Below are 26,407 nucleotides of genomic sequence, written 5' to 3' on the forward strand. Positions count from 1 at the left end.
CATAAAATCTCTTTTGGCAATTGGAGATGCAGACGCATTGAGTAGCGTTTTTCTTTACGGCCAATCGGATGTTGTATATTGTACTTTAGTCACCGTACTGTACAATGAGCGGTGTTGATGACAAAAAAAGTCTGCCGAACTTGTCAACGTAGTGGCGGTGGCTTCCGTGGTTGTGAATGACTTCTTAACTGGTTAAAAGTGTAATATTTGATGAAATTTTTCGCCACCAGCTGTGAAAATGTGCAGTGTTCCCTCCAAATTTTACGAACTCTGTCGACTTTGTTTATCGTGCGATGGTGTGAAACTGTCTATATTTGATGACGGAGCTCAGCGTAACTTTCCACTAAAAATAATGACGTGTCTCTCTATATTGGTAAGTAACAGAACAATTTAAAAATATTGTTGTCATGCGGAGGAGTATGTTTTTTAGCGTCTAGTTGGATAGCATTACTGGTGACACGTCAGTGTGGTTTCTGTGACAAGTTGAAATAATCATTTAACGCTTCTACTGTTGTTTTCGATGTGGGTACCTCCTAATGCCTCCTAAAATAAATATAAAGAAACCAGTATATTGTGGGAGATTTAATCTTATCTCTATGTCCTTATAGGTATCGGAGCGAGATCTCCTGCCAAGGTTGATTTGTCATAGGTGTGTTTACAAACTTGATGTCTTGTACGACTTCAGAGAAGTATCCAGGAAGTCTGATATGATTCTTAAGCAGTACTTGAATTATACTGAGCAGTTTCCTCAACCTTCTCACGTAAGTAGCTTGAAATAGATCAGATATCAAAATGTATTCGTACGTTAATATTCTAACATTACGAATGACACGGATATTTTTAGTTTGATTCGAGGCTGGAGAATGACCCGACCACGAGTGACTGCAGCAATTCGATAAAGGAAGAGGAAGCAGTCACTGCAGCTGAAATTAGTGAAGCTCATCCTTCCAGTGTTGATGAGGATGGAGATGAGAGTGAAATACCCACGAGTCGGCCAGTGCGAACTGACAGTGTAAACAGTGAGCAAGAGAGAAGCAATAGTGGTGCATATGAAGACTCTATTCTAGAACAAGAAACTGCCAGAGACTATTCATCGGATGGTGCTGATGAACACGCTGATGGAGATATTGTGGAGGAATCGTCATCTCATAATGAAGGGTTTGATGCAGTGAAGTTAGAAAGAGAAAGATATGATGGCGAAGAAGAAAATGAAGAGGATGACCATCCCGGGAGTGAAGGGTTTGTTTGGCATTCTATTCGATATTATTTGCATTTTTCACCAAGGAGTTCATCTTCATATTTATACGTTAATTGGTGATTTCTGAGAATGTATTCGTTTTTATTTTGCATATCGAAAGTGATAAACATTAGCGATTTCTTATCAGGGAAACAAACTTTATCCGTTAATTGTTGCATTAAATCTCCATGGTCAGTTATTGACCATAAAGTCAAAGATGGACATAGATTTGGCTGGATTAGAAATCCTTTAATGGAAACTAATATAATGTGGGCCACAAAATCTTGTTGTCCATTTGTTTTTTCATCTTGGGTAAAATTTGGAAGTTAGTCAAGTTGTTGTTTTTGGAGATGAGTCTCGCCTCTAATTTTTAAATTTATGCCGTTCATAATCTAGGCGAGTTAATTAATAGAATCTCATATTTGAAAGTGGCATTTTAGGACTTAACCACTCTGAAAGAATCATAAGATAATGATGGTTGAGTTTTATCCTGCAGTGCAAATATATTTAGGTAATTTTCACAATGGCTGTTGTCCGATTTACTCTAGGCCTTCTCCAGACATATCTGCTTCAAGCCCAATCGAGGAAACAGAAGAAGACTTTCCACGGGAACCATGTGATCTTCGAACCTTCATTGCATGCCGTCAGTTGGGTGCTTTGGCAGCTGCTGGAGCTAATGTATCTAGAGGTCAAGTTTCATTGCAACATTCTCTTATATCTCGACGTCTTGGGGCATCTGGAGTTGCATCAACAGTGTCCCATGGAGCAAATGCACCTCAACCCCTTTCAATGGCAACAGCAATGGCAGAAATGATGGCAACTCGAAATACACTTTTAGCGGCAGCTGCTGTGGCTGCAGCTAACAGGCAAGAAGGAATGTTTGCAGCTGATGTTGGTCAGTCGTATGTACAAGATGCAGCTCACCCTCTTGAATTGGGGAAAAGAGGCCAATGGGAACATATTCATGAATCACCCAGGGAAGGTGTCAGTGAGGGAGCTTCGGAGTCTGAGACCAATCCAGGAATGAGGGTAGCTACACAAATTGCTTGCCATGTTCCTGTGGGCGCTTACCTCACCAAACTTAATCGAAGGGGTGCACCATGGTGTGGGGTGATGGCTGTGAAACAACAGAGACAGGTTTGTGTACTAATATCTTGCTTAATCTGTTAATGCCTGAATTAATTTGTGCGGGGATTTTTTTGCAATATTTTTCTCGTAAGGAATCAGTTATATCAATTTGAAGGGTATTTGATTTTTATTATTGACATTTTATTTGCAAAATCAATTGAGTCTTCTATAGGGCACTAGGCATTTGGAGAATAAAATGCATGTTGTTGCAGGGAAATATTTCTGGAACATAGCTGGGTTGTAGCCAAAACAGTTTAACTCCAATACCTAACTGTTAGTATAGTGCTTCATGGCATTACCTATTAGCAATTATGTGTTTGCATTAGTTATCTCAGGGTTATTATTAGCCAGGGGATAGTCAGAATCTTGTCTATGACGTTATGGAAAATGTCATAATGCCTGAATCAACAGAGCCAGTGTGCTGTGGCTTTGCATCTTTGACTTAAACTAATGCTGTGGTGTTACATGTTTAAATCTTGCAGATTCATAATGTAAGTCTCATACACAGGGAACTCTGATCATCTGTCACTGGCTGGATGAGGGAAAGACTCCGCAAAACAAGAATAGTCAGCAGTCAGAGAAACAGTTGTCACACATTACGAGTCATGTTCAATGAAAATGTATTCAAAGTAGAAATATTCAAAATCAAAATCATTACAAAAATCAACAATGATAACTAATTATCTCATAAGAAACATCACCATTACTTTGAATTAAGCTAAGTTCAAAGCTGTGTTTGCCTGCCAGCACCAAAAATAATTTTTAAGAAATCCCTCTCTCAGTCGACCGATGTGAATGCGAAGACCACTGATGAGCAAGAGGGCTGCCTGAGCCGCGAACTGTGGCAGATGGAGGGGGGAATCTTGCAAAGGAGTGGGGAGGAATACAGCAATATCCAAGTTAGATGCATCGGTATAAACTCCCGGTAGGCACCCGTGTTAACTGGAACCTCTGGAACACTTCTCGTCATCCAAGCAGGGGTTGGGGGAGAACAGCGTACCGCCGGGTCTCTTCTCCTCTATCTCCTGGGTTGGAGACATGGCCAAGTGGTGTGATAGCTAGTTGAGGCAAGCCATAGGAATTCAAGGAGGGGAAAGACATAGTAGGACGAGGACTGGGAGGAAGAGAGAGTTATGATAGGACAAAGTGGAGTGGAGTACTCACTCCAAACTGCATTCTTATGCCTCAGCACCCACTTCCCCTAGATTGCCATATGTAGGTATTCCTCCGCCATACTAGCTATATAAGTCTGATCTCCAGGTGGGCTGGTTCGAAGACAAGAGTTCCAAGACTTAAGAATCTCTGAGCCTTTCAGTTGAAGGCCTTTTGCACGAAAATCCTTCGCGTGAAAAACCTTAGCGGGATAAGTTCGGAGGAATTTCTGGGGGGTACCAGAAAGCATTGGGGTGGGGTTACACTAAAAAATGCCACAATGCGGTAAAAGTGGAGGTATCAATGTCTACTGATACTCCCTCTGCTTTGAGTAACTGAAGCTCAATCTTTAAGATCAGATGTTAGAGTCTTGTTGAATTCTTATTGTGTTACTGTAATTTCTGCCTATTTTTGCAGAACAACGCTACCACAGCGAATAGCTTCTTTGCAAAAACTCTGCATTTGAGAAATGATACTTATACAATTTAAAAAGGACTTTTTCAGCCATTTGTTTGCTATATTTGCTGTGCAGGTGACCCAGCTAGTGAAAATATCTTTTTTGCATTTGTATCTACAGTAAAACTTCGATTTTACGCACTTTGATTTTACATCAAGTCTCGTTTTTACGCAGCGAAACTCAGGTCCGGCCGGAAAGCATAGGGAATTGCAATGGTGAAACTTCGATTTTACATCTTTTCTTGATTTTACGCAGTTTTTCGATTTTGCGCAGCATAACCCCAGCCCCAAAGAGGCCGCTAATATTGATTTTACGCCGTTGTCTTTCGGCTTTTTTTGAAAATCCGACTGGAGCAATATGAAAGTTAGGTTATTATTTCGTCTCAATGAATTGCAAAAATGAATACAGGAATGGTTGAAATGACGTTGCGCTGTTGAGCGTGAAACTAAAAACATCGCGAATCTAATTACTGCTTCCCCGTGTGCCCTCTCAGTAATATTTCAGGCTCCTTTACGAACGCGAATGTCGCTCTTAGTTCAAATTCGCCGTAGAAGGATATCGAAACCTAAAACACACGGTAATCGCCGTGTATGCATAACTACTTTTGATTAAGACGAATGATCGCCGGAGATATTAACAACATCACCTTTCGTTTATTATTCGACTATTTGATCGACGCTGTCTATAACATATTTATGGTAATTACAGTAGATGGTCGTTAATTCGGAATTATAGACTACGGAATAGCTATCCCAAGGCCCTTACATAAGGGCCATGAGCTATCCCTAACGGAAGGTTTTCTAGAATTTTGCCAACGCTATGTTTTCCGTCGCCACAGCGAAATATAACGGCGAAATGAGTCGTTAAAAATCCTCCCGTGCCAAACTTTTGGCTTCCGAGGTGATCCAAAAAAGATTGTCGTACTTCTAGTATGGACTTAAGTCGATGGTGATTCAACACGATGGTAAACGCAGCATGCATTGTCTCATTCCGCGGGCTAACCTCACATCTGTGGGACGATTGGAGGCGAGGGAAAGTTGCTTGCGCGGCGTGCTTATCAGAACTAACTCAACCTGTATCTCATTGTCAGTGGGTTTAAATTAAACATGGTTGGAACTTGAATAGCTATTAGCTTAACTCCGTAAGATGGCAAGCGTTTTTTTTTAACGGAACGGGAGTTTATGCCCTCGGAGAATAACTCGCGTCGTCAATCGTCATGTAATCATTGAAGTCAAATTCAAGACGTGAGTGATAAGGCAGTCCCTTTAAACTCAAGAATGGCTTAGTACCATTAAATCGAAATACAAAAAGTGTCCGGTGCTGTTATCAGATATGGGGAAGCAAAATATTACGTGAAGATGAGTCACATGGCTCGTGAGTCAAAGGTCCCGGCGCTGAATTCGCGGAAGAATGCCGACAGAGAAGCTATTCCCGGTAGATTCAATCTACTAATGCCAAAATTTCATGGGAAAATACTTTTTTAATGCGTAAAAATTATAAAGTGGGAAAATTGTTCCGGACTATTAATCATTTTTTACTCATCACTGGGGGCATGACGGTAGTTGCGCGGTTATTTAAATAGCTCACTTAAAAAAAGTGATCTCAACACCGGAAAAATCTGAATATCCGAATATCCCGGGTCCTGTGTGCTCCGTATTATCTATGGCATGCTATTTGGAAGGAGGTAACCGACAGCTGGGGTCATTAGCGCCATGAAGTAGGGGTTTGGGGGATAGGTACCCTATGTTGGCATTAGCCACGTTGTAATGATAAGCTCAAAAGGGACCAGGACTTAACTTCCCATCTGATGGACAGAGTGGTGCACTTGAAGTGCCCTCCACATTACACTCAAGTAGGGATAGGGCCATCTCTGATAAGTTTCTGCTACTGCCAGGACTTGAACCCATGCCCACAGGGTGTAAAGCCTTTGTGATATATTAGCGAAATTTTATGGTATGGAAATAGTTATGGCTAAGCCTTCTAATAATAATGAGCAAGTGTTATCCTGAAAACTATACTCCTCCTCAATACCAACTCTTGATTTTACACAGTGCCCATATTTCGGTCCCTCCAACTGCGTAAAATCAAAGTTTTACTGTACTTTTTTAAATCCATTATCATATGATACAATTGCTGACATTTTATTTCTTATTTTCTCTAGCCATGTGGCTGTGTGTTCATAGGAAAATCTGACACAAATGTAGAAAGCTGCTGGGTTCCAAGGAAAATAATTTTGGATTAATATGTATATGGAATAAGAAAAAAATTTGATAGAAGAGATGATATTTTAGAAAATTATTTATGTACCAAATGACAATTATTACCTCTGGGATGCTCAAGTAGCCTGAAGCATAGTTGTTCTTGACTGTTTTCTGTCCTAAAATACTTAATTTATGAAATATAAAGGTATAAAAATTAGGGGTTACTAAATTAGAAAGTAAAAAGCATAAGTTATTGGGGTGGACATCTTCATTTCCCGTGACTTTTTCACTCTCTCCTTAGGATAAAAGCAAATCATCTTACAAATGTTTATAAGAAATAAATTTTCATATATTTAAACAGATATAAGAGACCTTTTATCCATTTCATATCCTAAACAAAAATTTTTTAGATGCATAAATGTACCCCAGATGCAACTTTGCCCTTACACAGGATAAGTTTACCCTCTTCACGTGGGGTAACAAATGATTTTTTTATTAAGACTGATAATAAATGAAAGCTAAAAAGTTCTCCTAAAAGTAGGTGAGAAATTGCTCTGTTTGGTAGTTCTGTTTCTTTTTTAAATTATATTTGAGGAAAAAAATGCAAAAATCATAAACCTAATTCCATTTATGTAAATGTGCCCTGGTCACCCCTATATTATGGTCATACATTTTTGGCTGAAGTCTCAATTCTCTCCCTTTTTCAGAACTATGCTTCAAAGAGAATGGATTCTTGTTGTAGTAATTGTGGTACCAGGACTACCACAATCTGGAGACGCAATAATGGTGGAGAAACTGTTTGTAATGCATGTGGCCTATATTTTAAGCTACATGGTGTAAACCGTCCAGTTACCATGCGCCGTGATACAATTCACACTAGGCGTAGAAGGCCTAAACCCGGAGATGGAAGTGTTGGAGGTAGTCATACCTCTGAGGATGGAGATGGGCCACCTCCTAAGAAAAAGCGACCTCATCGAGCGATTAATGTTGATTCAAAACATGCCAAAATTGATGGATTGAATTCCAACAATCTGTCTGAAGATGATAGGACTAGAGAGCTTCAGACATTGGCCTCGTCGGATTATAGGTTGCTGCCTCAGGAGTCAATGCCCAAGTCTCCAGGAGTTATATCTTCACCTATGGAAAGTGAGTATTTCTTTATGTTTATTTGGTTATAGCCAACAATCTTTCAAATGTTTTGTTTTTCATGCTCAGAAATGTTTTTACTTCAGGCTGTGAAAACTTAGCCATCTCTTTTTCTCAGTCAATTAAAGCTCATAACTGATTATAATTATAACAATTGGATGAGTTAACTACTTTACCTTTGGGTAATTATAATATTACGAAGTTATGTTTTGAGCGATGCAATGGATGTATGTCATAGAAAACATTTCTGTGAAATGTAAAATGTTCTTTTATATATCAGAGGTAAAAATTTTGTAGTGATATGTTTATCAGCTACTTGGTTATGAATTTTTATCTTGTGTGGTAAAAAGGTCTCTGAATCCCAATGCCTCCACATCAGCAAACGTCGCACATTTTGACTCTTCATATCTTTCAAACTATGACGGTGAGAGGGGAGCTAATTTACATGTGTTATTTAAATGGAGATATTGGTCACTTGACAAAAATTCATAAAAATCTTACAGAGTTCGCACTCAATGGTGAAAACCATGAATAAGCCGTGAATTTCGTCCACCGTGAAAAAACCTGGAAAATGCCGTGAATTTTGCCATGAAACCTTAAAAATATCTCTATCTTGACAATAATACTGCGATTTACAGATGAAATTTGATATGTTAATTATGGTGCATGGTCAGGCACATGCAGACTCTTAGTCTACGCATTTCTCTACACACGAATATTCGAAATGTAGTAATTGGTCCGTACTATATTACGACACATTGACCGATATTTTCCATTTTAATGGAGGAAGTCAGTTATTTTGTCTAAGCGTTTCAATTTCAGTGATAGCTTGGGATGGACTTGTATTCGAAAAAGGACGAATGAAATAATTTGCATTTCTAATGGACCCAGAATGAACCATTTACGAAAATTATCTGATTTGTAACTCGAAGTTCGGTTCCCACACGAAATTAGGGCACATGCCATATGCTTAGAAATATGAGTTTGCCATTGGAATTTTACTTAAGGAAACATTACTACGGCAAATAGGCATTCGATTTATGGCAATAGCTCTCAATAGACTACGCTCACCTCGTTTGGATCGTTTAAAGATCGCAGTCCCGTCGTATAATTTTCCCGCATCCATTGTTTAACGAAAATGAGACATTGTTTACAAAGATTTGTTTGTGGCTAATAACAACAGACACCCCCAGGAGATTGAATTACTATGGGGAGAAGCTGAGTGCCGTGGGATAGTTACATTAGTGCATTTCCCAAAATACACTATCCCCCTCCACTCAGAACTTGCCTTCTGAAGCTTTCCTCTTCTCCGAAATAAAAAAAAAGGTCTCAGCTCGCGCAGTGATCGAATTACGAAGACCTTAGCTTCGAAAAAAATATCAAGTTACACGAGAACAATAGAAATGTTTCGCGCCCCCCCCTTTTCTCACCCACTGACCTTTTTCAGCGTAAGTGCTTCAAAGTTCCCAGTTTCTGGAGGTCAACTGCTGCATGAATCACCTATTAGCTCAAAAGGTGTCTAACAATGAATTTCGGCAATTGGCATTATACTTTTATTAGATTGAAATATTTTTAAAGTGCACATAATTCTAAAAAGAATGAGACGAAACACGATGGATTTCTAACGTTATGTAAGCATTTAAAACAAGAAAATAGTTGGAAAAATGCAATGAAGATTTCTGGCGAAACTCGATATCCTCGTAGCTGAGCTTCTCGGCAGTTAATGTGGCATTTTTCCGAAAACAGGATATCAGGTTATTATCAGTTATCAATTTACTAGTTATACTATAAGTCTCAGTTGTAAGAGTTACTGAGGAAGGGATATCTTCTCAAGATATTTTGTTTCTCCCTACTAACAATCCGGATTCATCTACTCATCTGGCGCTACGATAATTAGAAAAGAATGTGTAAGTTGCCTTCTCTTTAGAACAAAAAATTTCATGGCGCAGTCATGTTTATGCTTCACTCTCTGCAGTACCGTAAGTTGGGGCGAGTTTGGACACTTTTTTATAAATAATGATTATTCCTGCATCGAAATATTTACCGAAAGTCGTGAAAATCGAACTTAATAATGTATTAACCTTTGAAAACTTCATGTTAAAAATAAATTGATGTAGCTTTATTTTTACCTACAAAAAATATTCAATAACTTTATTCAAACATGCCTCACGGAGTGGGGCGAGTTCGGACACGCGCAAGATAATGATGTTTTCGTTCATAGTAATAATTTTTTGTGACAATAGGAGATCATTTATTCATTAAAAAGTGTTCTTATATCAATAATAACAATGAATAAATATTTTCCTTTTGTTACAGGACTTAAAACGTACTTTTAGTTTCTTGTTTCTATCGGAAAAATGTAGAGATCAAAAAATGTTACGAGTGCTGCATAGGTGGTTGTTACCTAGTTACACCTATTTTTAGATTTTAATTCTAGTCATAAAATGGAATGCATAATTTATTAATGCATCCAAAAAATTTGCTTAATGGTAAAATTTTTACTAATTTAACGTCTAAATTAGGCCGGCGGGGGCGTAAGATTTCGCAGGTTTGGAAAGAGATGTTGATGAAAACGGGAACGCATAAAAATGATATATTACAAAATAAATCAGCTTGACGTCACATTTTTATTGATACAATTTAAAAACAAACAACAAAATAATCTCTTCATTTATTATCCCAATTCTAACAAAAGAGCTCGATCTTTTAGCAATGACGCAACTTTGACACTTTAGGAATTGGATACTTTAGGAACTTTGACACTAGTTAAAATGTAAAAAGAAGACATATAACATCTTTATAATACCATTTATGAGCGCAAGAATTATTCAACAGCATCAATGTCAGTTAACCCACTAAAAACGAAGCGGCCCCTTCGCAAGTCCCTCGGCGCAGCCAGCTGACGAACAATTTGCGCTCTGCAAATTATAGACTCATCCTCAACGTCTGGGAAACAGAAATATGTCTCCTTCACTGTGGTTTTTTTCCGAAGGAACTGCACTCTGATTCGTTCATTGGAACAGACTTCTACAACTTTTCCCACAAAAAACCTGTCACGCTTATCCGTCTCAAACTTAATCAAGAGGAATGAATTTTTAGGAATAGAGCCGAGAATTTCAAAATGACTTTCCTTAGAAATATTATTATTTTCCGAGGCCGAAGAAAAAGACGCACCCGCAGATGAATTCCCCCCCGATGAAACTCCTTCCATTTCTTCAACTAATGAACCATCCATGCACTCAGCGCTAACACTTTTCCCCGGATGAACATGAAGCCTTTTCCCCCTTGGTTTTTTTTCTACATTTAATTCTACACGAGATAATGCAAACCATTGCAAAAATGCATCTGACCATGCGATGCCTCCGGCGGAATCGACCGAATTTTCCTCCGGATTTAAAGAAGGAACTTTAATTATTACTCGACTTTTGTTGAATGGAAACATTCCTGCAGCTCTAAATCCAGCACGAACGTTGCCAGACAGGGATGGTCCAATTGAGTCGAAGGCAGATTTCAATAATCTCGGAAACTCACTTTTTGGAAGAACTCCATGATTTTTACGCTTCCACCCATCAAGACATTTGCGCCATGCGATTTTAAGTGGCCTAAAAAAAGCAAGGTCGAGAGGCTGGCATAAATGGGTCGCATTAGGAGGGAGCGTTACAAAATTTATTCCCATCACTTCGCACAGTCTAATTATCTCTAAGGAGAGGTGACTGGAAAGATTGTCTCCTATCAAAACTTTTGGCCCCTGCCTCTTTTTGAAAAAGGCACGCACGTTGTAGTGAACCAGTCTTCGAAGGATGCAATGTCAAACCATCCGCTGCTATTTCGGTTAAACCTTGATCCTTCAATTCCACCTTCTACCAAAGTTGGATATAAGTGTACAGCTTTGTACACTGTGTACGGTGGAAGCAATTCTCCGCTTGCTGATGCTGCGATCATCACGGAAACACTTGTTTTGCTAGTGTCCTTGATGACTGATGGGTGTTTCTCTCCCCTCCTAACAATCACACGAGATTTTCCAGGATCATCACTAAAATTCGTTTCGTCGTAATTAACGATGTTTTCTGGAGGAACACCATCCAAAACCACTTCCAAATTTTTAAAATAATTTAGAAGCACTTCTCTGGTCACTGATGCACGGACCCTTTTTATGTTTTCACCGAGTCGCACTGTAAGTTCTCTCCGTCTCGCCATGAAACCCCGCACCCATTCCATTCCCGGGCAGTTATCTTTAAACTTTTTTTCATTCCGTCCCACCCTATTTAAATAATCCTTTACCACAAACTGGAGGTCAATGGGACGTAAAGGAATCCCCCACTCTGCCCATTTCAGAATCCCTTGGGTTAGCTGGTCCTCTTCTTTGGGTGATAGCACCGTTTGTCCCTCAGACTTTTTCGGGTGATTTCCTTTAAGTCTATCGTGGACTGTTGACTTTGGGACTCCAAATTCTTTGCACGCAGTGCGTAGCGTCATGCGTCCACATTTTACAGTCTCAATTGCCTTTTCAAGTTGCCGCTCATCATGCACGCGCAAGCGCAGGCCTCCAATCACCCTTAAGTAGTTTCTCACCATTTCGCCCGCGAGCTGCATGAATTTGAATAAAGCGTTCTAGTAAATACAATATTCATGATATTTAAATGAAATTTTTTGCATGTTATGTGAAGATATGCAGCTTAAAAAGGTAATTAATCTCATGAAAATCGGAAGCACTTACCAAACAGCAAAGTAGTTTCTTTTCGGCGATACGAAGTTCCACCAAACTGTTGCACCGCAAACTAATCGGTTTGACTACGGCAAGGAGCATCAGATCCGCTGCATTTATACGCAATATGCTACATTGTATCATTATCCATCTGGGAGACATGATTTCACTGTATAACGATGTGACTTTCGGAAGAAAACACAATGTAAGTATGGGCCGGCGCGATCGTCCGAACTCGCCCCGCATGTCCGAACACGCCCCAACTTACGGTATGTTCTGCGTAAGGCGTACACGATAGCATCAGTTCCGAACTTCACCTCGCACGAGTGGTTCCATACTTTCCAGGGTGGGTTGACTTCAAACTAGCGACTGTTTTTCGTGTGGGTTTAATAAAGTAAGGTTTCATTTTTTTAGTTTTATTTTTATCCATTTTCGGACCATCGCCCCTCCGAAAAAACAAGTGAGTACTTCAAAAGATGGACTGAAAATAATTGAATATGAAGAAAATCATCCGAGATAGAAGCACATGAACATTGGAGAACCCCTCGGGCTGTCCGCTAGCACATGACGGGAGGGGTGGGGGTAGAGCGAGCTACGTGGTGAAAACAAGAAGTGGGATGAAGCCGAGGCTCAGGCGGGCGTGCCGCTGACGATTAACGCAACATAGTTCACGCTTTACACATGGCCTAAATTACACGAAAAATATATTTATTAGACAGGAACATTACAAATAATTGACTATTTTTGGCCTATATGATCCATCTCACAAAACCCATAACTGTGCCGGCGAAAGCGGTTGTTTTAGGCATAACATGCACATTGCTCTCATGAATACGTGTACTGGAAATGGCGTTTCATGGATTTTTACATCCGAGAGAAATCCATAATAGCAGGGTTAATGCCGAGTGGAGAGCAAATATTTTTAGTGAGGTGGCGTGCTCCTTTAGGATATTTGAAAGAGATATTATTCGAATCAACAATATGGCCTAAGTGTCTCGATGAAGTACTAGTATTCCTGTAATTGGCTAAAATCTTCTTTGAATCCTTTGACAAATATCATAATTACTCGCCAAAATCCTGTGTTTCCTTGGAAATAGGCAACCTATCCAAACATTCCCGCATTCATCGTTTTTTTCGTCCATCCCCCTGAAAAACGATAGATCGAGGTTCCACTGTAATTATATGAAATTGATTTTTTGATTTATTACATTCTATAAACAATTTTAATAAATATTTTCGGCGATCTCAGAAAGATTGGGTAAGGAAAATTTGGTTACTGTGCAGTAATAACAACGTGCACAAAAAACAATCTCTCGGAGGCGCGAGGAATTAAAAAAGGACTTCCAGTGTTCAGACGGAAGGAGGTCCTAAGGGCATTCGCATAATAAAGGTCATGGTATTCGGCGTCCGGGCAAGAGCGCGGTTGCGTTGGGCCTTATGTTGGCCCTGAATTTTCCAAGCGTTGACGTCATAACAGATATCACTTTTCATTGCTGCGTTTACATTATATGTCTCGTACGTATGGCTTATGTTGCGTATGTTAATTTTTAGTTAATATACGGCCGGTGATTGTCCTATTTTTCACTTATAAACGGACTATGAATTTGACGACATTGAGACCGTGAAAACCTGAAAAAAACCTTGAAAACTTAGAAAAAACCGTGAAAACCTGGAAAAAACTGTGAATTTCATCATTTAGGTAGAGTGCGAACCTTTGTTTGGTTGGATGGGATTCATTTTGAAAATGTTCTCGATGATAATTTTTGGAATGACCCTCTTGCGATGGCTTTTCAGGGACCATGGTGACAGCTTTCAGAGGTCAATTTCCGGGATCGCTGTCATTTTTGTCATCCTTTTTCTACCAGTTTTGCTATCTCCTTATTCTATATACAGCAGTGTGGCTTGTGGCCTTTGAAGTGGAAATCGGTGAATAAAAATCAAATTTCCACGTTTTTTTGCGATTTTAGGTGAATTAACGAAAAAATCAGATCTAATGAGTCACAATCTATTATAGCCTAAGACTTCATTATTTAACGCTACTGAGGTTCATTTGCTCTATCTCATTACGTAAAAATTGTTAGTATTTCTAAGGAAAAATTAGCTTGTTTGGTCTCGTGCATGAAGTATCGGTATAATATCGCACACTGTAGTGATTTACTCCCAGAACTTGCCGTGAAATTTATCTCAGCTTCTCTCTTTGATTCCCATGTATCCTGAAATATGTAGAATGAGGCGCTTTCTCACCTGAATAATTAGATATTTTGAATTAAAAAATGTGCTGAAAGAAATTTAATGCGGCCGCGTGAGAGCGGAAATACAAACTCACGAGCCTGGTATGCATCAATGCCGAGAAGTAATTCCGGTGACTCACCGCGACGCATTGGACAGCGTTATTGGATAACTTATTGCAAGAAAACCTTGAGTGTGGGTCTAATGTAACAATTCTGTTGACTTAAACACGGCTGGGAACGGGACGCCGTTCACGGCACGGCCCACAGCGCGGCAGAGAGTTGTCTCTTCTGAAAGCGGCCTGAATTTTACGGCATCGTGACATGAGCAGCGGCCGGCGAAAAGTCATTTTGTCAGAAAGCGAACGTAACACTGCCTGTATTTCACACCATAGTCGGCACACCACCGGGCTGGATTGAAATGGGCGCCGTGGGGCACTGTGGTGACGACGGCGCCATGCAGTCAACTGTGCGATTCAATTTGTTTAAAGACATCCATAGGCAAGTTTGATTATTTGAAAGCAGAAAGCGCTAGCAGTTGGGGGAAGGGAAGGAAGGAACAGAAAGGATAGGAGGAGAGGGGGTTCTCCTTATTAGAGGACGGATCGTTGGATATTCAGCTCTCTACTGAGCTTCAATACAAACAAAAATCATTTTGACATTGGCAAAATCTAATATCTAATTCTTCAGGTGAGAAAGCATCTCATTCTAGATGTTTCAGGATTGATAAATGGGAAATAATTTTTCAAGTTTCTTTGAATCCGATTATTTTTAGTTATGTGTGCTTCATTCACTGCCTTTCCTGACCGATTGACAACAGCTGTAATCAAAACTAAGCGATTTTGTTGCATCTAGCTGCTGTCCTACCTCCCCTCAACACCTGGGTGAGGGGTATCATAAGGGAACCCTCGACATGAAACATTTCAGCCAATTTGTAAATTATACAGTACCATGGTTATACTGTAGCAGCCCAGCACTCAAGTTTGAAAACACCATCATGAGTGATTGTTGTTTGCGCTTGGACTGTGTTTTTTATCGTGGTTCCAGATTTAAATATCGAACGAAGGAAAGGAATTTTAAAATGCCAAAAGCTAGTGATACCAGAGCAAGTGAATTCAACTCAAAAGGATTTTATGTGAAAGACATTATTACTGTGCAAAGTTTGCGATAAAAGATTTGAATTTGAAAGATGTGACATGTTGTTAAAGCACATCAGTAGCAATACACATAAAGGTGCGAAAGAAAGGGGACCCGCAAAACGACAGCTATCGTTTGAGCACACAGTCACTCAGTCAAAGAAAGCGAAGGAGGAGGTTATTGTTGCTACTACTGAAGCATTTTTAAAGGCTTCATTTAGTGTAGAGCAGGGGTCTCCAAAATACGGCCTGTGGAGGGCTTTCATCCGGCCTGCACACTCGTTACAAGTAGCGTGCGATTCTCGCTTGTTTAACTATGAGAGACGCCGCTAGGAGCATTACAGCGCTGTACTGCACATCAAAGTTGCCTTCAACTGTTCATAAATAACAAATATGCCACTGGATTCTTCAGTAGACGTTGGTATTGAATACTTCAGTCATCAGCAAATTTGCTATCCGGCCCGTAGGGCGATTCAGAAATTGGAATGTGGCCTAGTAAATTGGAGACCACTGGTGTAGAAAAACTTGACAGTCCAAAAATTCTGGAATGGCTTTCAAAGTATGCGCAAATTAGGTAGTGGGGATTTGCCGTTTGCCAATCATATTCGCCAAGACTACATACTTGAACTATTCATATGCCTTGGACCAATATAATGTCCATTGGCCAATTGCCTTGGACCAATATAATGACCATTTCCTTCATTTAATTTTATCAGAAATTTTGTACAGTCGAAACTGTGTTAAATGTTATGTAAAATGCTTAATAAAAGTGTAAGTATTCATGAAATGTGTACCATAAAATAATAAAATGCCTATAAACATGGAAAAATTGTAGCATTGTAATAACACCGCCAAGATTTTCTATAACACCGAAATCACATGGTTTTAAAACGAATTTTAGCAAAAAATATAACCACTTTCACGGACCTCTACATATTGGTATTGTTTATTAAACATTTATGCATATCATGAAGTATAAACTTGTGAGAGCTTGCTCTCTATCCTTGTTCCAATTACGCAATAAATTATTATTTCTGTGTTATTGTATGTGCTATTATGTACATTTTCACTCGTACAGATGCGAGTGCGCATCCAGGCTGCATTTTCAAGAACCTTGGGGGTTGTGTATTTGCTTCTCTTAGAGAGCATTTTATAAGCAGACAGAAAAATTCATCCATCTTTCATGACTCTGTGTAAAAAATGTTCCACATTTAATGTGTTAATGTGCAGATAGCGAACAGTTTTACTCCAGGTACCACACCCCAGCCTCTCGACTGGGCTCTCTGCTGTGAGACTGTCCCCTTTATGCGCAGTTAGTCAGCGATTTATTTTGTAATTTGGGCAAGTATAAAGAGAAAGAACTTTTATAGCAATTGAAGTTTGTATTTCATATTGTGCAGTAAGAAGCCATTTAGCTAATACAACCCTCCCTCCAATTTCTTCAAGCAATGGATCCCCATCTCCCCTTTATTTATGTAAACTTGATAAGGCATTGAGTATAATATCAGCCATTGATTGTGCATTCCTGCAAAACTTTTATTTACACTAACATTTATGGACTTCCTATAATCATTACTGTGGCCCCTAATGTGTATTCAGCCCTCATCATCAATCATTTATGTATTATAATTTTACCTCTGAACTTATTCACGATCATTTTTTTTTTCAGGAGTTCTTGCTGAGAGCGTGAATGCAAGATCAGGAGTGGGTGCAACCCATTCTTCTCAACCTAGTGCCTCATCAGATAAATTTGGAAAATCCCTTGAAGCAGTACCAAAGCTAGCTAATTGCTTAAACCACAAGCCAGTGGTTGATTGTAGTCTTTCACGTGCATCATCATCGCCTACTTCACCGACTTCTTGTCCAAAGTCTTCCTCTAGTTCTACTCCTGCTTCATTAGAGTGCAAGGCTTTAAATGTTAAGTTAGAGCAAGCAGAAGATGATTCAATGAATGCCATGACACCAGATCGAGATGAAGGATTAGATGAACATGAGATAAAGGATGAACTGACTGAGGTTGTTGACGCTCCTTTAAATTTGGCTTCAGGCTCTCAGTGAAAAGGAAGTTAAAATTGGAAATTGAAATGAGGATAGGTTTTAGCATTTTTCCTCAGAAAGGAGTGGAAGATGAAATGCTGGAGTTTGTTGTTGGGGTCTTATAGAGTACAACCAGTGTAGGCTCTTGCCATGGGATTGGGAGTGTACAGTATTTTATTTTTTTAATATTTAGATATTGAGTGATTTTCATTTTGCCTGTGTTACTCATTTTATTACTCATAGATATTTTAATACTCAAGGCCTTTTTGGCCATGAAAATATCTCATTCTTTGTGGAAAGAATTATGGTCTCATATTTTTGGTCATATGATATTTTGACTGTCTTGTTTATATTTATGATCATTTTCGTTAACTTCACTTCTGTGAAATGTCTCTAAATACATGTACTCTCTTTTTGTTCTGTTGCTCTCACTGACTAGATTATTCTAGTTGGCAATTTACTAAATTATTTTTTAAATTCATAATGCACTGGACCAGATAAATGGTTGGTAGGTGAATAAGTGTAACTTTTATATATGTGCCCAATTGAGATATTTTTTGAGAGAATAGATTCTTGAAAGAACTGAGATTATTTATGATTTTTTGAAAAACATTTTGTAGTAATATATACATACACTGAGTGCACTTAACTAAAACTATGAATGCTTGTTGGGCTTAATTTGGTGGGATGAAAAATGAATTTTTGTGAATTTGCAAATACTTGTGGAAATTCAGGGGTTCAAGGGAAGCAAATAAAATGAGTAAATGGTGGTACCAACTTTGTAATAGCATTTTATAATGTGACTTATGTTTAAACATAGTGATATGTTGCCTTATTACTTGTGAAAAAAACTTGCCTTATATGCCATTTTTTAATCTATGTACACTCAATGTGTAACAAACTCTTTAATTTATTTATCTATAACTGTTATTTATTCTTGGATTATGATTCTTATAAGTCTATAATGGACACATGTCATGAAAGGGATTCAGTGGAAGCATTGTCAGAAATTGTTGGTGAAATGCGTTTTTGCTATCATTAACATCTTGGACCCCATAAATGCTTCTTGTTGAAGCTATTAATAGCTTTATCCTTGTACCTCTGTCCTCTATCCTGCCTAAAAATTGTGATGGACTTGCCCTATTATTTTACATGGGTGTTGTTAATCATGTAAGTACCATTGCACCTCATGTGGCTTACAAAATTTTTACTCTAGGGTGTCTGATGACAACGTAAAACGGTGATAAAGCTGACTGCCATTTCTGCTCTAATACTAGATAGTGAGTGTGTTTGTATGCATGTGTGTGCGTCATGCCTTTAATTCTAGGAGCCTTAAGCAGTATTGGTTTATTTAAGAGGGTGTGAAAATATTTTTATCTCACAGTATTTTTTGCTGTGACACTAATAATTATAATATTATAATGTAAATGATTTTACACGAAATATAAATGGCTTTTCTACTTTTAAACCAGGACCTATTGTATTGATGACTAGTTACCAAATATTCTGGGGTTTCCTATAGTCATTTCATGTAAGCATTATGTTGAGTGAAAAAATTTAAGAATTTTGTGCAAAATAAATTATATGAAAGTTTTAGTGTAGTAATTAAAAAATTTTAGATTTTTAATATCTTGAAATTGTTGGTTTTGGCTACAGAAATGCATTTCAATAAATTTTTAAATATTTTTCCCGAAGGATAACTTTTACCAATTATTGAAAATTTATTAATTTTTCATTCCCTATGAATATTCTACAAAATTATTGCTTTGTATAGGTAAAAAGACAGTGATCATCATTCTTCATGAATTCATGTCTTCTTCACGTGGTTTTAAAAGCAGATTGTGTGACCGCTGAGTTAATTTAGTGTGCGTGTGATCTTTTGATGAATGGAAGGACAAGGATTGATTGATGCATCAGGTTCGTATTTAGTTCTAATCATGCCCTTCAAATGCAATCCCTTGCCATTAATTGTTCAGATAGGTACATGAAAAGTTCAAATTTGAAATGAATTACATAGGTATTTTTTGTCTAAACTGTGAAGAAGTTGACCATTCCTCGTGCAATTTATGTCTACAACTCCTTACTGTAATTTTAATGATATGGCTTCAGGCACATGCCTCATTTTTTATTTTTGTGATCTAATGCAATAAATCCACAGCATAATTTTATTCCTGTATTAATCTCTAGTGTTTACCGAAGAATAGTTCTAACACCACTGAGCTGTTTTCTTCTATGAAAAGAAAGTGCCTTGGGCTATCACTATTTTATATATTTTGTTTGGAGTTAAATGGGAAATTTTTTCTCACATTACTAGTGAAATTTCACTAAAACTAAGGGAATGGGGAATCAGAACTTCATCAAATACTTATTTAAAAATTGGGATTTTATTAGTATTGATGGAGATTTGCTGCAGAAAAGTAATACATAGGCCTCAAGTGTTTGAGTTTCCCTTGGTCATCAGGAGCTAGACATTTTGCCTTGTAGATAGAAATAATATACTATTAAAGTTGTAATTCAAAATAGGTATACACGTCTTGATGAATAAAAAATTTAAACTTTGTTTTTCCACAGAATATATTTATAATTACACGACCATGGTTTCGACGCTCCGCGTCATTCTCAAGCGACATGTACAGTGGTTCAACATCCTTAAATACCTTACATACAGCCAGAGCGAGTGGGGGGGTGACTGTAGACTTGGGGGGGGGTTAGGAGGGTGGAAGGGGAGGGGATGGGTCTTCCCCTGGTCGTAAAACCAAGGGGGAGTGGGAGGATAGGGAGGTAGGTGGAGCTGATGCATGCAAGCTGACTAACTGTAGTGAAAGATGGGCAAAAGAGGGAGAGGTAGGGGAGAGCGGGAAGAATACAAAAGGCTATTAGCAGAATGCAAATTTTCCCAAGTAGCATCAGCGGAGGTGAGGGTGACTGTTGAAGGAGAGGGGAAGGGAAACCCATAATGTGTGAGGTATGGGGTTAATGGAGGAGGGAGAGGTTGAGGAGAGGAGAGCGGGAAACATAGAGGAGGTCATTAACAATATCACAATTTGATTTCACAGATTTTAAAATTTCCACTTGTTCAAGAGTGTCCAGCCTAGGGCCTTTAGCTTCACGATGCAAAATTTCTAAAGAAAAATCACTGTTGTGGCCTGTGTCTAGCAAGTGTTTTGCAAAGTTAGAGTTTGTATTATTATGCTTAAAACAGGCTAAGTGCTCTTTCAGTCTTTCCTTGAATTTACGGCCAGTTTGTCCAATATACACAGCGGAACATTCACACTTAAGTCTGTAAACACCACTCTTTTCCAATTCTGGGATCACATCCTTGGATCTGGAGAAAAAACTCCTTAAATTGTAGTTGTTATAAAACGCAGGTCTGATGTCGTTCCTTGGGAGAGACTTGGTGGTAAGGAGGGACAAATTTCCTCTATTTATCTGCACTATCCCTTGGTGGAGGGGTCCCGTAGATGGTTTTTATCGTAATTTTCTGTATTTTTTCCCTGATAAAGTTTATCAATCAATTCACTTTTTTAACCGTTATTGATGGCTATTCTTTTTATTACGTTAAGTTCTTTTTCAATATTAATAGGCGACATCGGAATCGTTAGTAGATGGTGGAGCATGGCATGGAAGGCCGACAGTTTTTGCAAAAAATGATGTCGGGATGTCGCATGGATAACTTGGTCCGTGTAGCAGTCTTTCCTGAAAATAGAAAAATTCAATTTTCGAGAATCTTTGGAAATAGTCAAGTCCAGGAAATTGATGGCTTGGTTCGTTTCCTTTTCCATTGTAAATTTTATACGCTTGTCGAAGGAGTTCAAAAAACGCAAGAAGGTGTCTAGTTGCCTCACCGATCCTGACCATACACACAAAATATCATCCACGTATCTATACCAAGCATAGACATTTTTTAATGAGGGGTTCATAGAAGAGAAAAGATCTTTTTCTAGATTGTCCATATAAATGTCCGCAAGCAATGGGGATAAGGGTGAGCCCATAGCTACCCTTCTGGTTGGAGGAATATTTTTTTTCACTGAATTTGAAATAGTTCTGCGAGGCACATGTTTTAAGAGCGGAAGACAGATCGAGCACTAATGGTGCGGCGACACATTTCTTTAAGAGAATCTCCTCCGCTAGCTGGACAGCTCTTTTGGTGGGCACACTAGGGAACAAGTTGGTTACGTCAAACGACACAAGAATGCACTTTGGAGGGAGCACAAGTCCGGATAGTCAATTTGCTAAGTCGGTTGAGTTGATGACACTATATTTTGGGGAGAATTCTGTACACTTGGTTGAGTCTTTTGGCAAGGAGATGATTGGGGGCTGACACATTAGAGACAACTGGTCTAATCGGGATTCCTGCTTTGTGCACTTTTGGGAGGCTGAAGAACCGCGGAGCCGACAGATTCATTTGCACTAACTTTTTTGAATCATAAAGTGAGAACAGAGTGGGGCAGGTTTTTATCACTGTTTTTATATCCTTTTGAAAATTGGCATTGGGATCTTTCTCAAGCTCTGAGATTCCGTTAACTCTTAAGAACTGTTTGCATTTCGCATTATAGTCTTCCTTTTTCAAAATCACCACTGCGTTTCCTTTATCAGCATTTTGGATGATAAGTTCCTCTGTATTAATAAATAGTATGTCTGATGGACTTGAGAACTGGAAGATCGGGCCATGAACGCCTCTTAGAATGCACATGGGATGACAGAAATTTTTATATCTCTCTGGCCACCAGTTGCTTGTCCCCTGCATCTGCTTTACTGAGAGCTACTTCACAATCCACTGCCAGGTTGATGACGTTCTTGATTGAAATCGGGATATTGGGGACGTATTTTAAACCTTTTTCTAATAAACTGACTTCTTCCGGTTTAAAGGAGTGCTCTGACAAATTCACCAGTCTTTCACCAAAAGAGTGGGGAAGGTCCTTAAATGTATCTATTACAGGTCTCGGCACGTTACACTTCGACTCCACAAGGGATTTTAGTTTCCGCGAGATGGTGGCTTTCTTTGAAAAAGCTATTTCACTGCCCTTTTGGCGGACCCTGTCGTCAAAACTGAGCCATTCAGCCCATTGAAGTCCGTACGTCAATTCGGTATAGAGAAGTAGTAGATAGTGGGAGATGCATCTCTTTTGACATACCATTCATGAAGTTCCTGTTTCAGCCACGCTCGTTTGCCGATCTCCACTGCGTATTTCCCGGCAGAAGACCAAGACTTTCCATTTCAGGTTGATGTACTTCGGGAAGACTCTGTAGAAGATGCACTGACTGTTGAAGTAGATGTTGAGCGACGCAATCCGGTATTTGATAGATAACCTTCTGAACAGGCTTGCCTTAGTTGCATAACAGGCGCACTTAATAAAGTTGATGGTTTGAGGCGTTACTGAGTGGAACTTACTCATGATGATTAAAAAATTTTAAACTTTACTTAGGAAATTTGTCCCTCCTTACCACCAAGTCTGCCAAGGAACGACATCAGACCTGCGTTTTATAACAACTACAATTTAAGGAGTTTTTTCTCCAGATCCAAGGATGTGATCCCAGAATTGGAAAAGAGTGGTGTTTACAGACTTAAGTGTGAATGTTCCGCTGTGTATATTGGACAAACTGGCCGTAAATTCAAGGAAAGACTGAAAGAGCACTTAGCCTGTTTTAAGCATAATAATACAAACTCTAACTTTGCAAAACACTTGCTAGACACAGGCCACAACAGTGATTTTTCTTTAGAAATTTTGCATCGTGAAGCTAAAGGCCCTAGGCTGGACACTCTTGAACAAGTGGAAATTTTAAAATCTGTGAAATCAAATTGTGATATTGTTAATGACCTCCTCTATGTTTCCCGCTCTCCTCTCCTCAACCTCTCCCTCCTCCATTAACCCCATACCTCACACATTACGGGTTTCCCTTCCCCTCTCCTTCAACAGTCACCCTCACCTCCGCTGATGCTACTTGGGAAAATTTGCATTCTGCTAATGGCCTTTTGTATTCTTCCCGCTCTCCCCTACCTCTCCCTCTTTTGCCCACCTTTCACTACAGTTAGTCAGCTTGCATGCATCAGCTCCACCTACCTCCCCATCCTCCCACTCCCCCTTGGTTTTACGACCAGGGGAAGACCCATCCCCTCCCCTTCCACCCTCCTAACCCCCCCCCCCCCAAGTCTACAGTCACCACCCCACTCGCTCTGGCTATATGTAAGGTATTTAAGGATGTTGAACCACTGTACTTGTCGCTTGAGAATGGTGCGGAGCATCGAAACCATGGTCGTGTAATTATAAATATATTCTGTGGAAAAACAAAGTTTAAATTTATTATTCATCATGAGCAAGTTCCACTCAGTAACGCCTCAAACCATCAACTTTACATGTCTTGAAGTTGAGATTTAGTTGTTTCACCCCCCACTCCCCCTCAGTTTTTTTTTTTTTGAGGAGTATCACATTGCCTTGGTGCTCCATCTGCTATTGGGTCCTGGTAGTACCTCCCTCCTTGCTCTATCTCTGCCCTTGAGATAAAAATACTCTCAATTTGATAAGTTATTTTTTTATCTGCTCTCCAATTTTTAAAATATTCTCTGTGCCTTTAACTTGTAGGCAACTGTTCAGAAAATAGAGGACTTTAGCTCAAATATTTAGTTGCCTCATTATGGAGACAAAGTCATATTTATCTTTTTACAACTGGTAGGACAAAGTCAAGGTTCTTAGACTGTACTCTAAGAACCATGGGACAAAGTCACCCCAAGGTAGGAAATGTAACTCCAGTTTACAGTATTTAGAATACCGCTTTCATCCTGAATTGCAATTGCAGTCATGTATTTCTTTCATTATATTGTTTTGCTAAATCTAGTAGAAATTAAACTGAAAGATAAAGAGTCGACTGGGACTAGGTGCAGTTTTTTTTTTTTTTTTTTTTTTGAGATGGACATAATGCTTACACCAGTGCTTAATTTTGGCCGGAGCATTCCAGCACCTATCACGGAAAATTGGATACTACAAGTAGATACTACAAGTGGATTTAATGTGTGGGTATGCATCCCAATACCTAGCTATAATACCTTGGTTTCATTCACTGGAGGAGTTAGAAGGACTCTTACGATGCTGGGGCTGAATATATTGATGTTCTGCAGGGGGTATTTCATCCCCTCCACAGGTCTCATTGAAGGGTGTAATGTTTCCTTGGTCGTCCTTCATGTGCTCTTGGGTACTGTACTGCTGGTTCATCCTTGCTCTGTTTTTGCACACGGTCCTTTATGTAAGAAAAATGATGATGTGCTGGTTCTCTAGTGATGAGAATATAAATAAAAATGTGCCACACTTTGAGATTGAAAATTTGTTAGATGTGTGCTCAGTGACAGACGAGACATGCTACACTGCACCATCATATGCTCTTGTAGCGAGAACAAGACTCCTGCTGTTTCACATATGTAATACGAATGCCCTTGTGTATGCAGTATCACCGACTGAGACCTCTGATTATGGATCACTGCGCCCTGGCCAAGGGATAAGAGTGCTTTGGTTCTTTTGTTATGGGCATGGCGTAAAAGGCAAGAAACCCTCTTGTCAGCTGCAGAGGGATCGGTGCCGTTGGACCCTACTCAACATTCCCACAGCCCAAACACACACTTTAATTCCTGAGGTTACTCCCTACTTCCAAATTGTTTAGATCTATCACTGAAGCGAGTGAAAGCTAAAGGAAGGTGATGGTGGTCAATTGTTGTGCTTTTTAGGTACCCATATTCAAGAGAGGAAGTTTTTAAACCTGACTTGGACTTGTACATGTATCTTCCAAATGCATGGCAGTAGTGCTTAATATATTTTCCATGTCTTCTGATTTTTGTGCATGCCATGGCGGTACATACTCACCCAGAAAACCATTCATTCAATGTTGGACTATTTACCACATCTGTGGTTTGGTGAAAGTCAATTCATATTTTCATCCATCAGCTGCTATGAAATATCTCTCTAGAGTGTAAGTGCATGACTCACAGAGAGGACAAATTTTGTTAGTCATGCTTCCACCACGAGAACTGTTGCAACCTATGCAAGGGAATGAAATCCCAATTTCCTTTCCGTATTTGAGTCCAAGTCAAGGATGATGATTTTTCCACTCAGTAATATGGGAAATGTTAAATACACACTCTGGATAGCTGCAAATTCTTTAAGATTTTGCAATTGGCAATATTGCAACAGGACATTGCTAGGATGGGCGTAACTATGGGTGGGGGGGGGGATGAGTGGGTTAGATCTCCCTCCAAAGCCTCAGAGAATTTTATGGTATACTATAATGTTCTCCCTGTTGTGATGATTTCCGGCATTACGAATGAAACTCAAATTTTAAGGCCACAATGATGTAAAATGTATTTCCATGCATGTCTTTTTTCAAAAATGTCCCGTTCCCCTATTGCCTGAGGGGGGGTTCGCCCCCCAGGCCTCCCCATTCCCCCACTCGCAAAGAATATTCCTAATTTCCACTCTGGCCAGGATTAGTATTGGATCATCCATATAGGGAGGGTGAAGGACCCAGCAGTGCATCTGGCTTGGTACGCCTTATTAGCGAAAATATGGTAAGAGTATAGGGGTTAAAATGTTGCAATGGAGACTTGAAAAAAGGAATCAACTGCGTGGCAGGAGTACCTAACCCCTTTTGGAGTAATCACACTTTTGGAACGTTCGCAAGGTGCCGAATCTTGAGCCACACCCAGAGGCAGTGGCGCAGCGAGGGGGGGTTTTGGGGGATAATTAAAACCCCCCTCCCCAGAGCTCAGAGAAATTTTTAAGTTGAATCCATTTTACTTAATTGCATTAATATTAGCTATAGATTAGTGAACGGATTTGTAAAATATCCCTCAGAAAGCCGTAAAACTCACTATTTATCCTAAAAATTTTCTGGGGTGGGCCCCCGCACCTCCCGGTTACCCTGGCGCGTATACCATACCCCCAGACACCTCAGTACTAGTTGCGCCACAGAGTATACTCTGTGGTTGCGCGTAAAA

At 39.4% G+C, this 26,407-nt stretch overlaps 1 protein-coding gene across 2 annotated transcripts; it reads left to right on the top strand.

The window, feature by feature from the left end:
* Nucleotides 1–84: 84 nt before the first annotated feature.
* Nucleotides 85–19,595, top strand: LOC124168998 (box A-binding factor-like). Of its 2 annotated transcripts, none has more exons than XM_046547451.1 (6): nt 85–373; nt 609–761; nt 845–1,239; nt 1,786–2,374; nt 6,883–7,321; nt 17,060–19,595. In XM_046547451.1, exons 1-6 carry the CDS (start codon nt 239–241, stop codon nt 17,446–17,448), a joined length of 2,100 nt encoding a protein of 699 aa, XP_046403407.1. In that variant the 5' UTR covers nt 85–238; the 3' UTR covers nt 17,449–19,595. The 2 variants fall into 2 exon arrangements, with proteins under 2 accessions (XP_046403407.1, XP_046403417.1); XM_046547461.1 differs by lacking the exon at nt 85–373 and adding an exon at nt 434–522.
* The last annotated feature ends 6,812 nt before the right edge of the window (nt 19,596–26,407 follow it).

This window comes from Ischnura elegans, chromosome 1 (genome assembly GCF_921293095.1).
Source record: "Ischnura elegans chromosome 1, ioIscEleg1.1, whole genome shotgun sequence".
Lineage (NCBI taxonomy): Eukaryota > Metazoa > Arthropoda > Insecta > Odonata > Coenagrionidae > Ischnura > Ischnura elegans.

Bases quoted from the DNA above. Each gene is read 5' to 3' on its own strand.
- LOC124168998 (XM_046547451.1), top strand. From the start codon at position 239: ATGTGCAGTGTTCCCTCCAAATTTTACGAACTCTGTCGACTTTGTTTA. The intron at 374-608 runs GTAAGTAACAGA...ATGTCCTTATAG, and splicing joins TGACGTGTCTCTCTATATTG to GTATCGGAGCGAGATCTCCT. The intron at 2,375-6,882 runs GTTTGTGTACTA...TCCCTTTTTCAG, and splicing joins CTGTGAAACAACAGAGACAG to AACTATGCTTCAAAGAGAAT.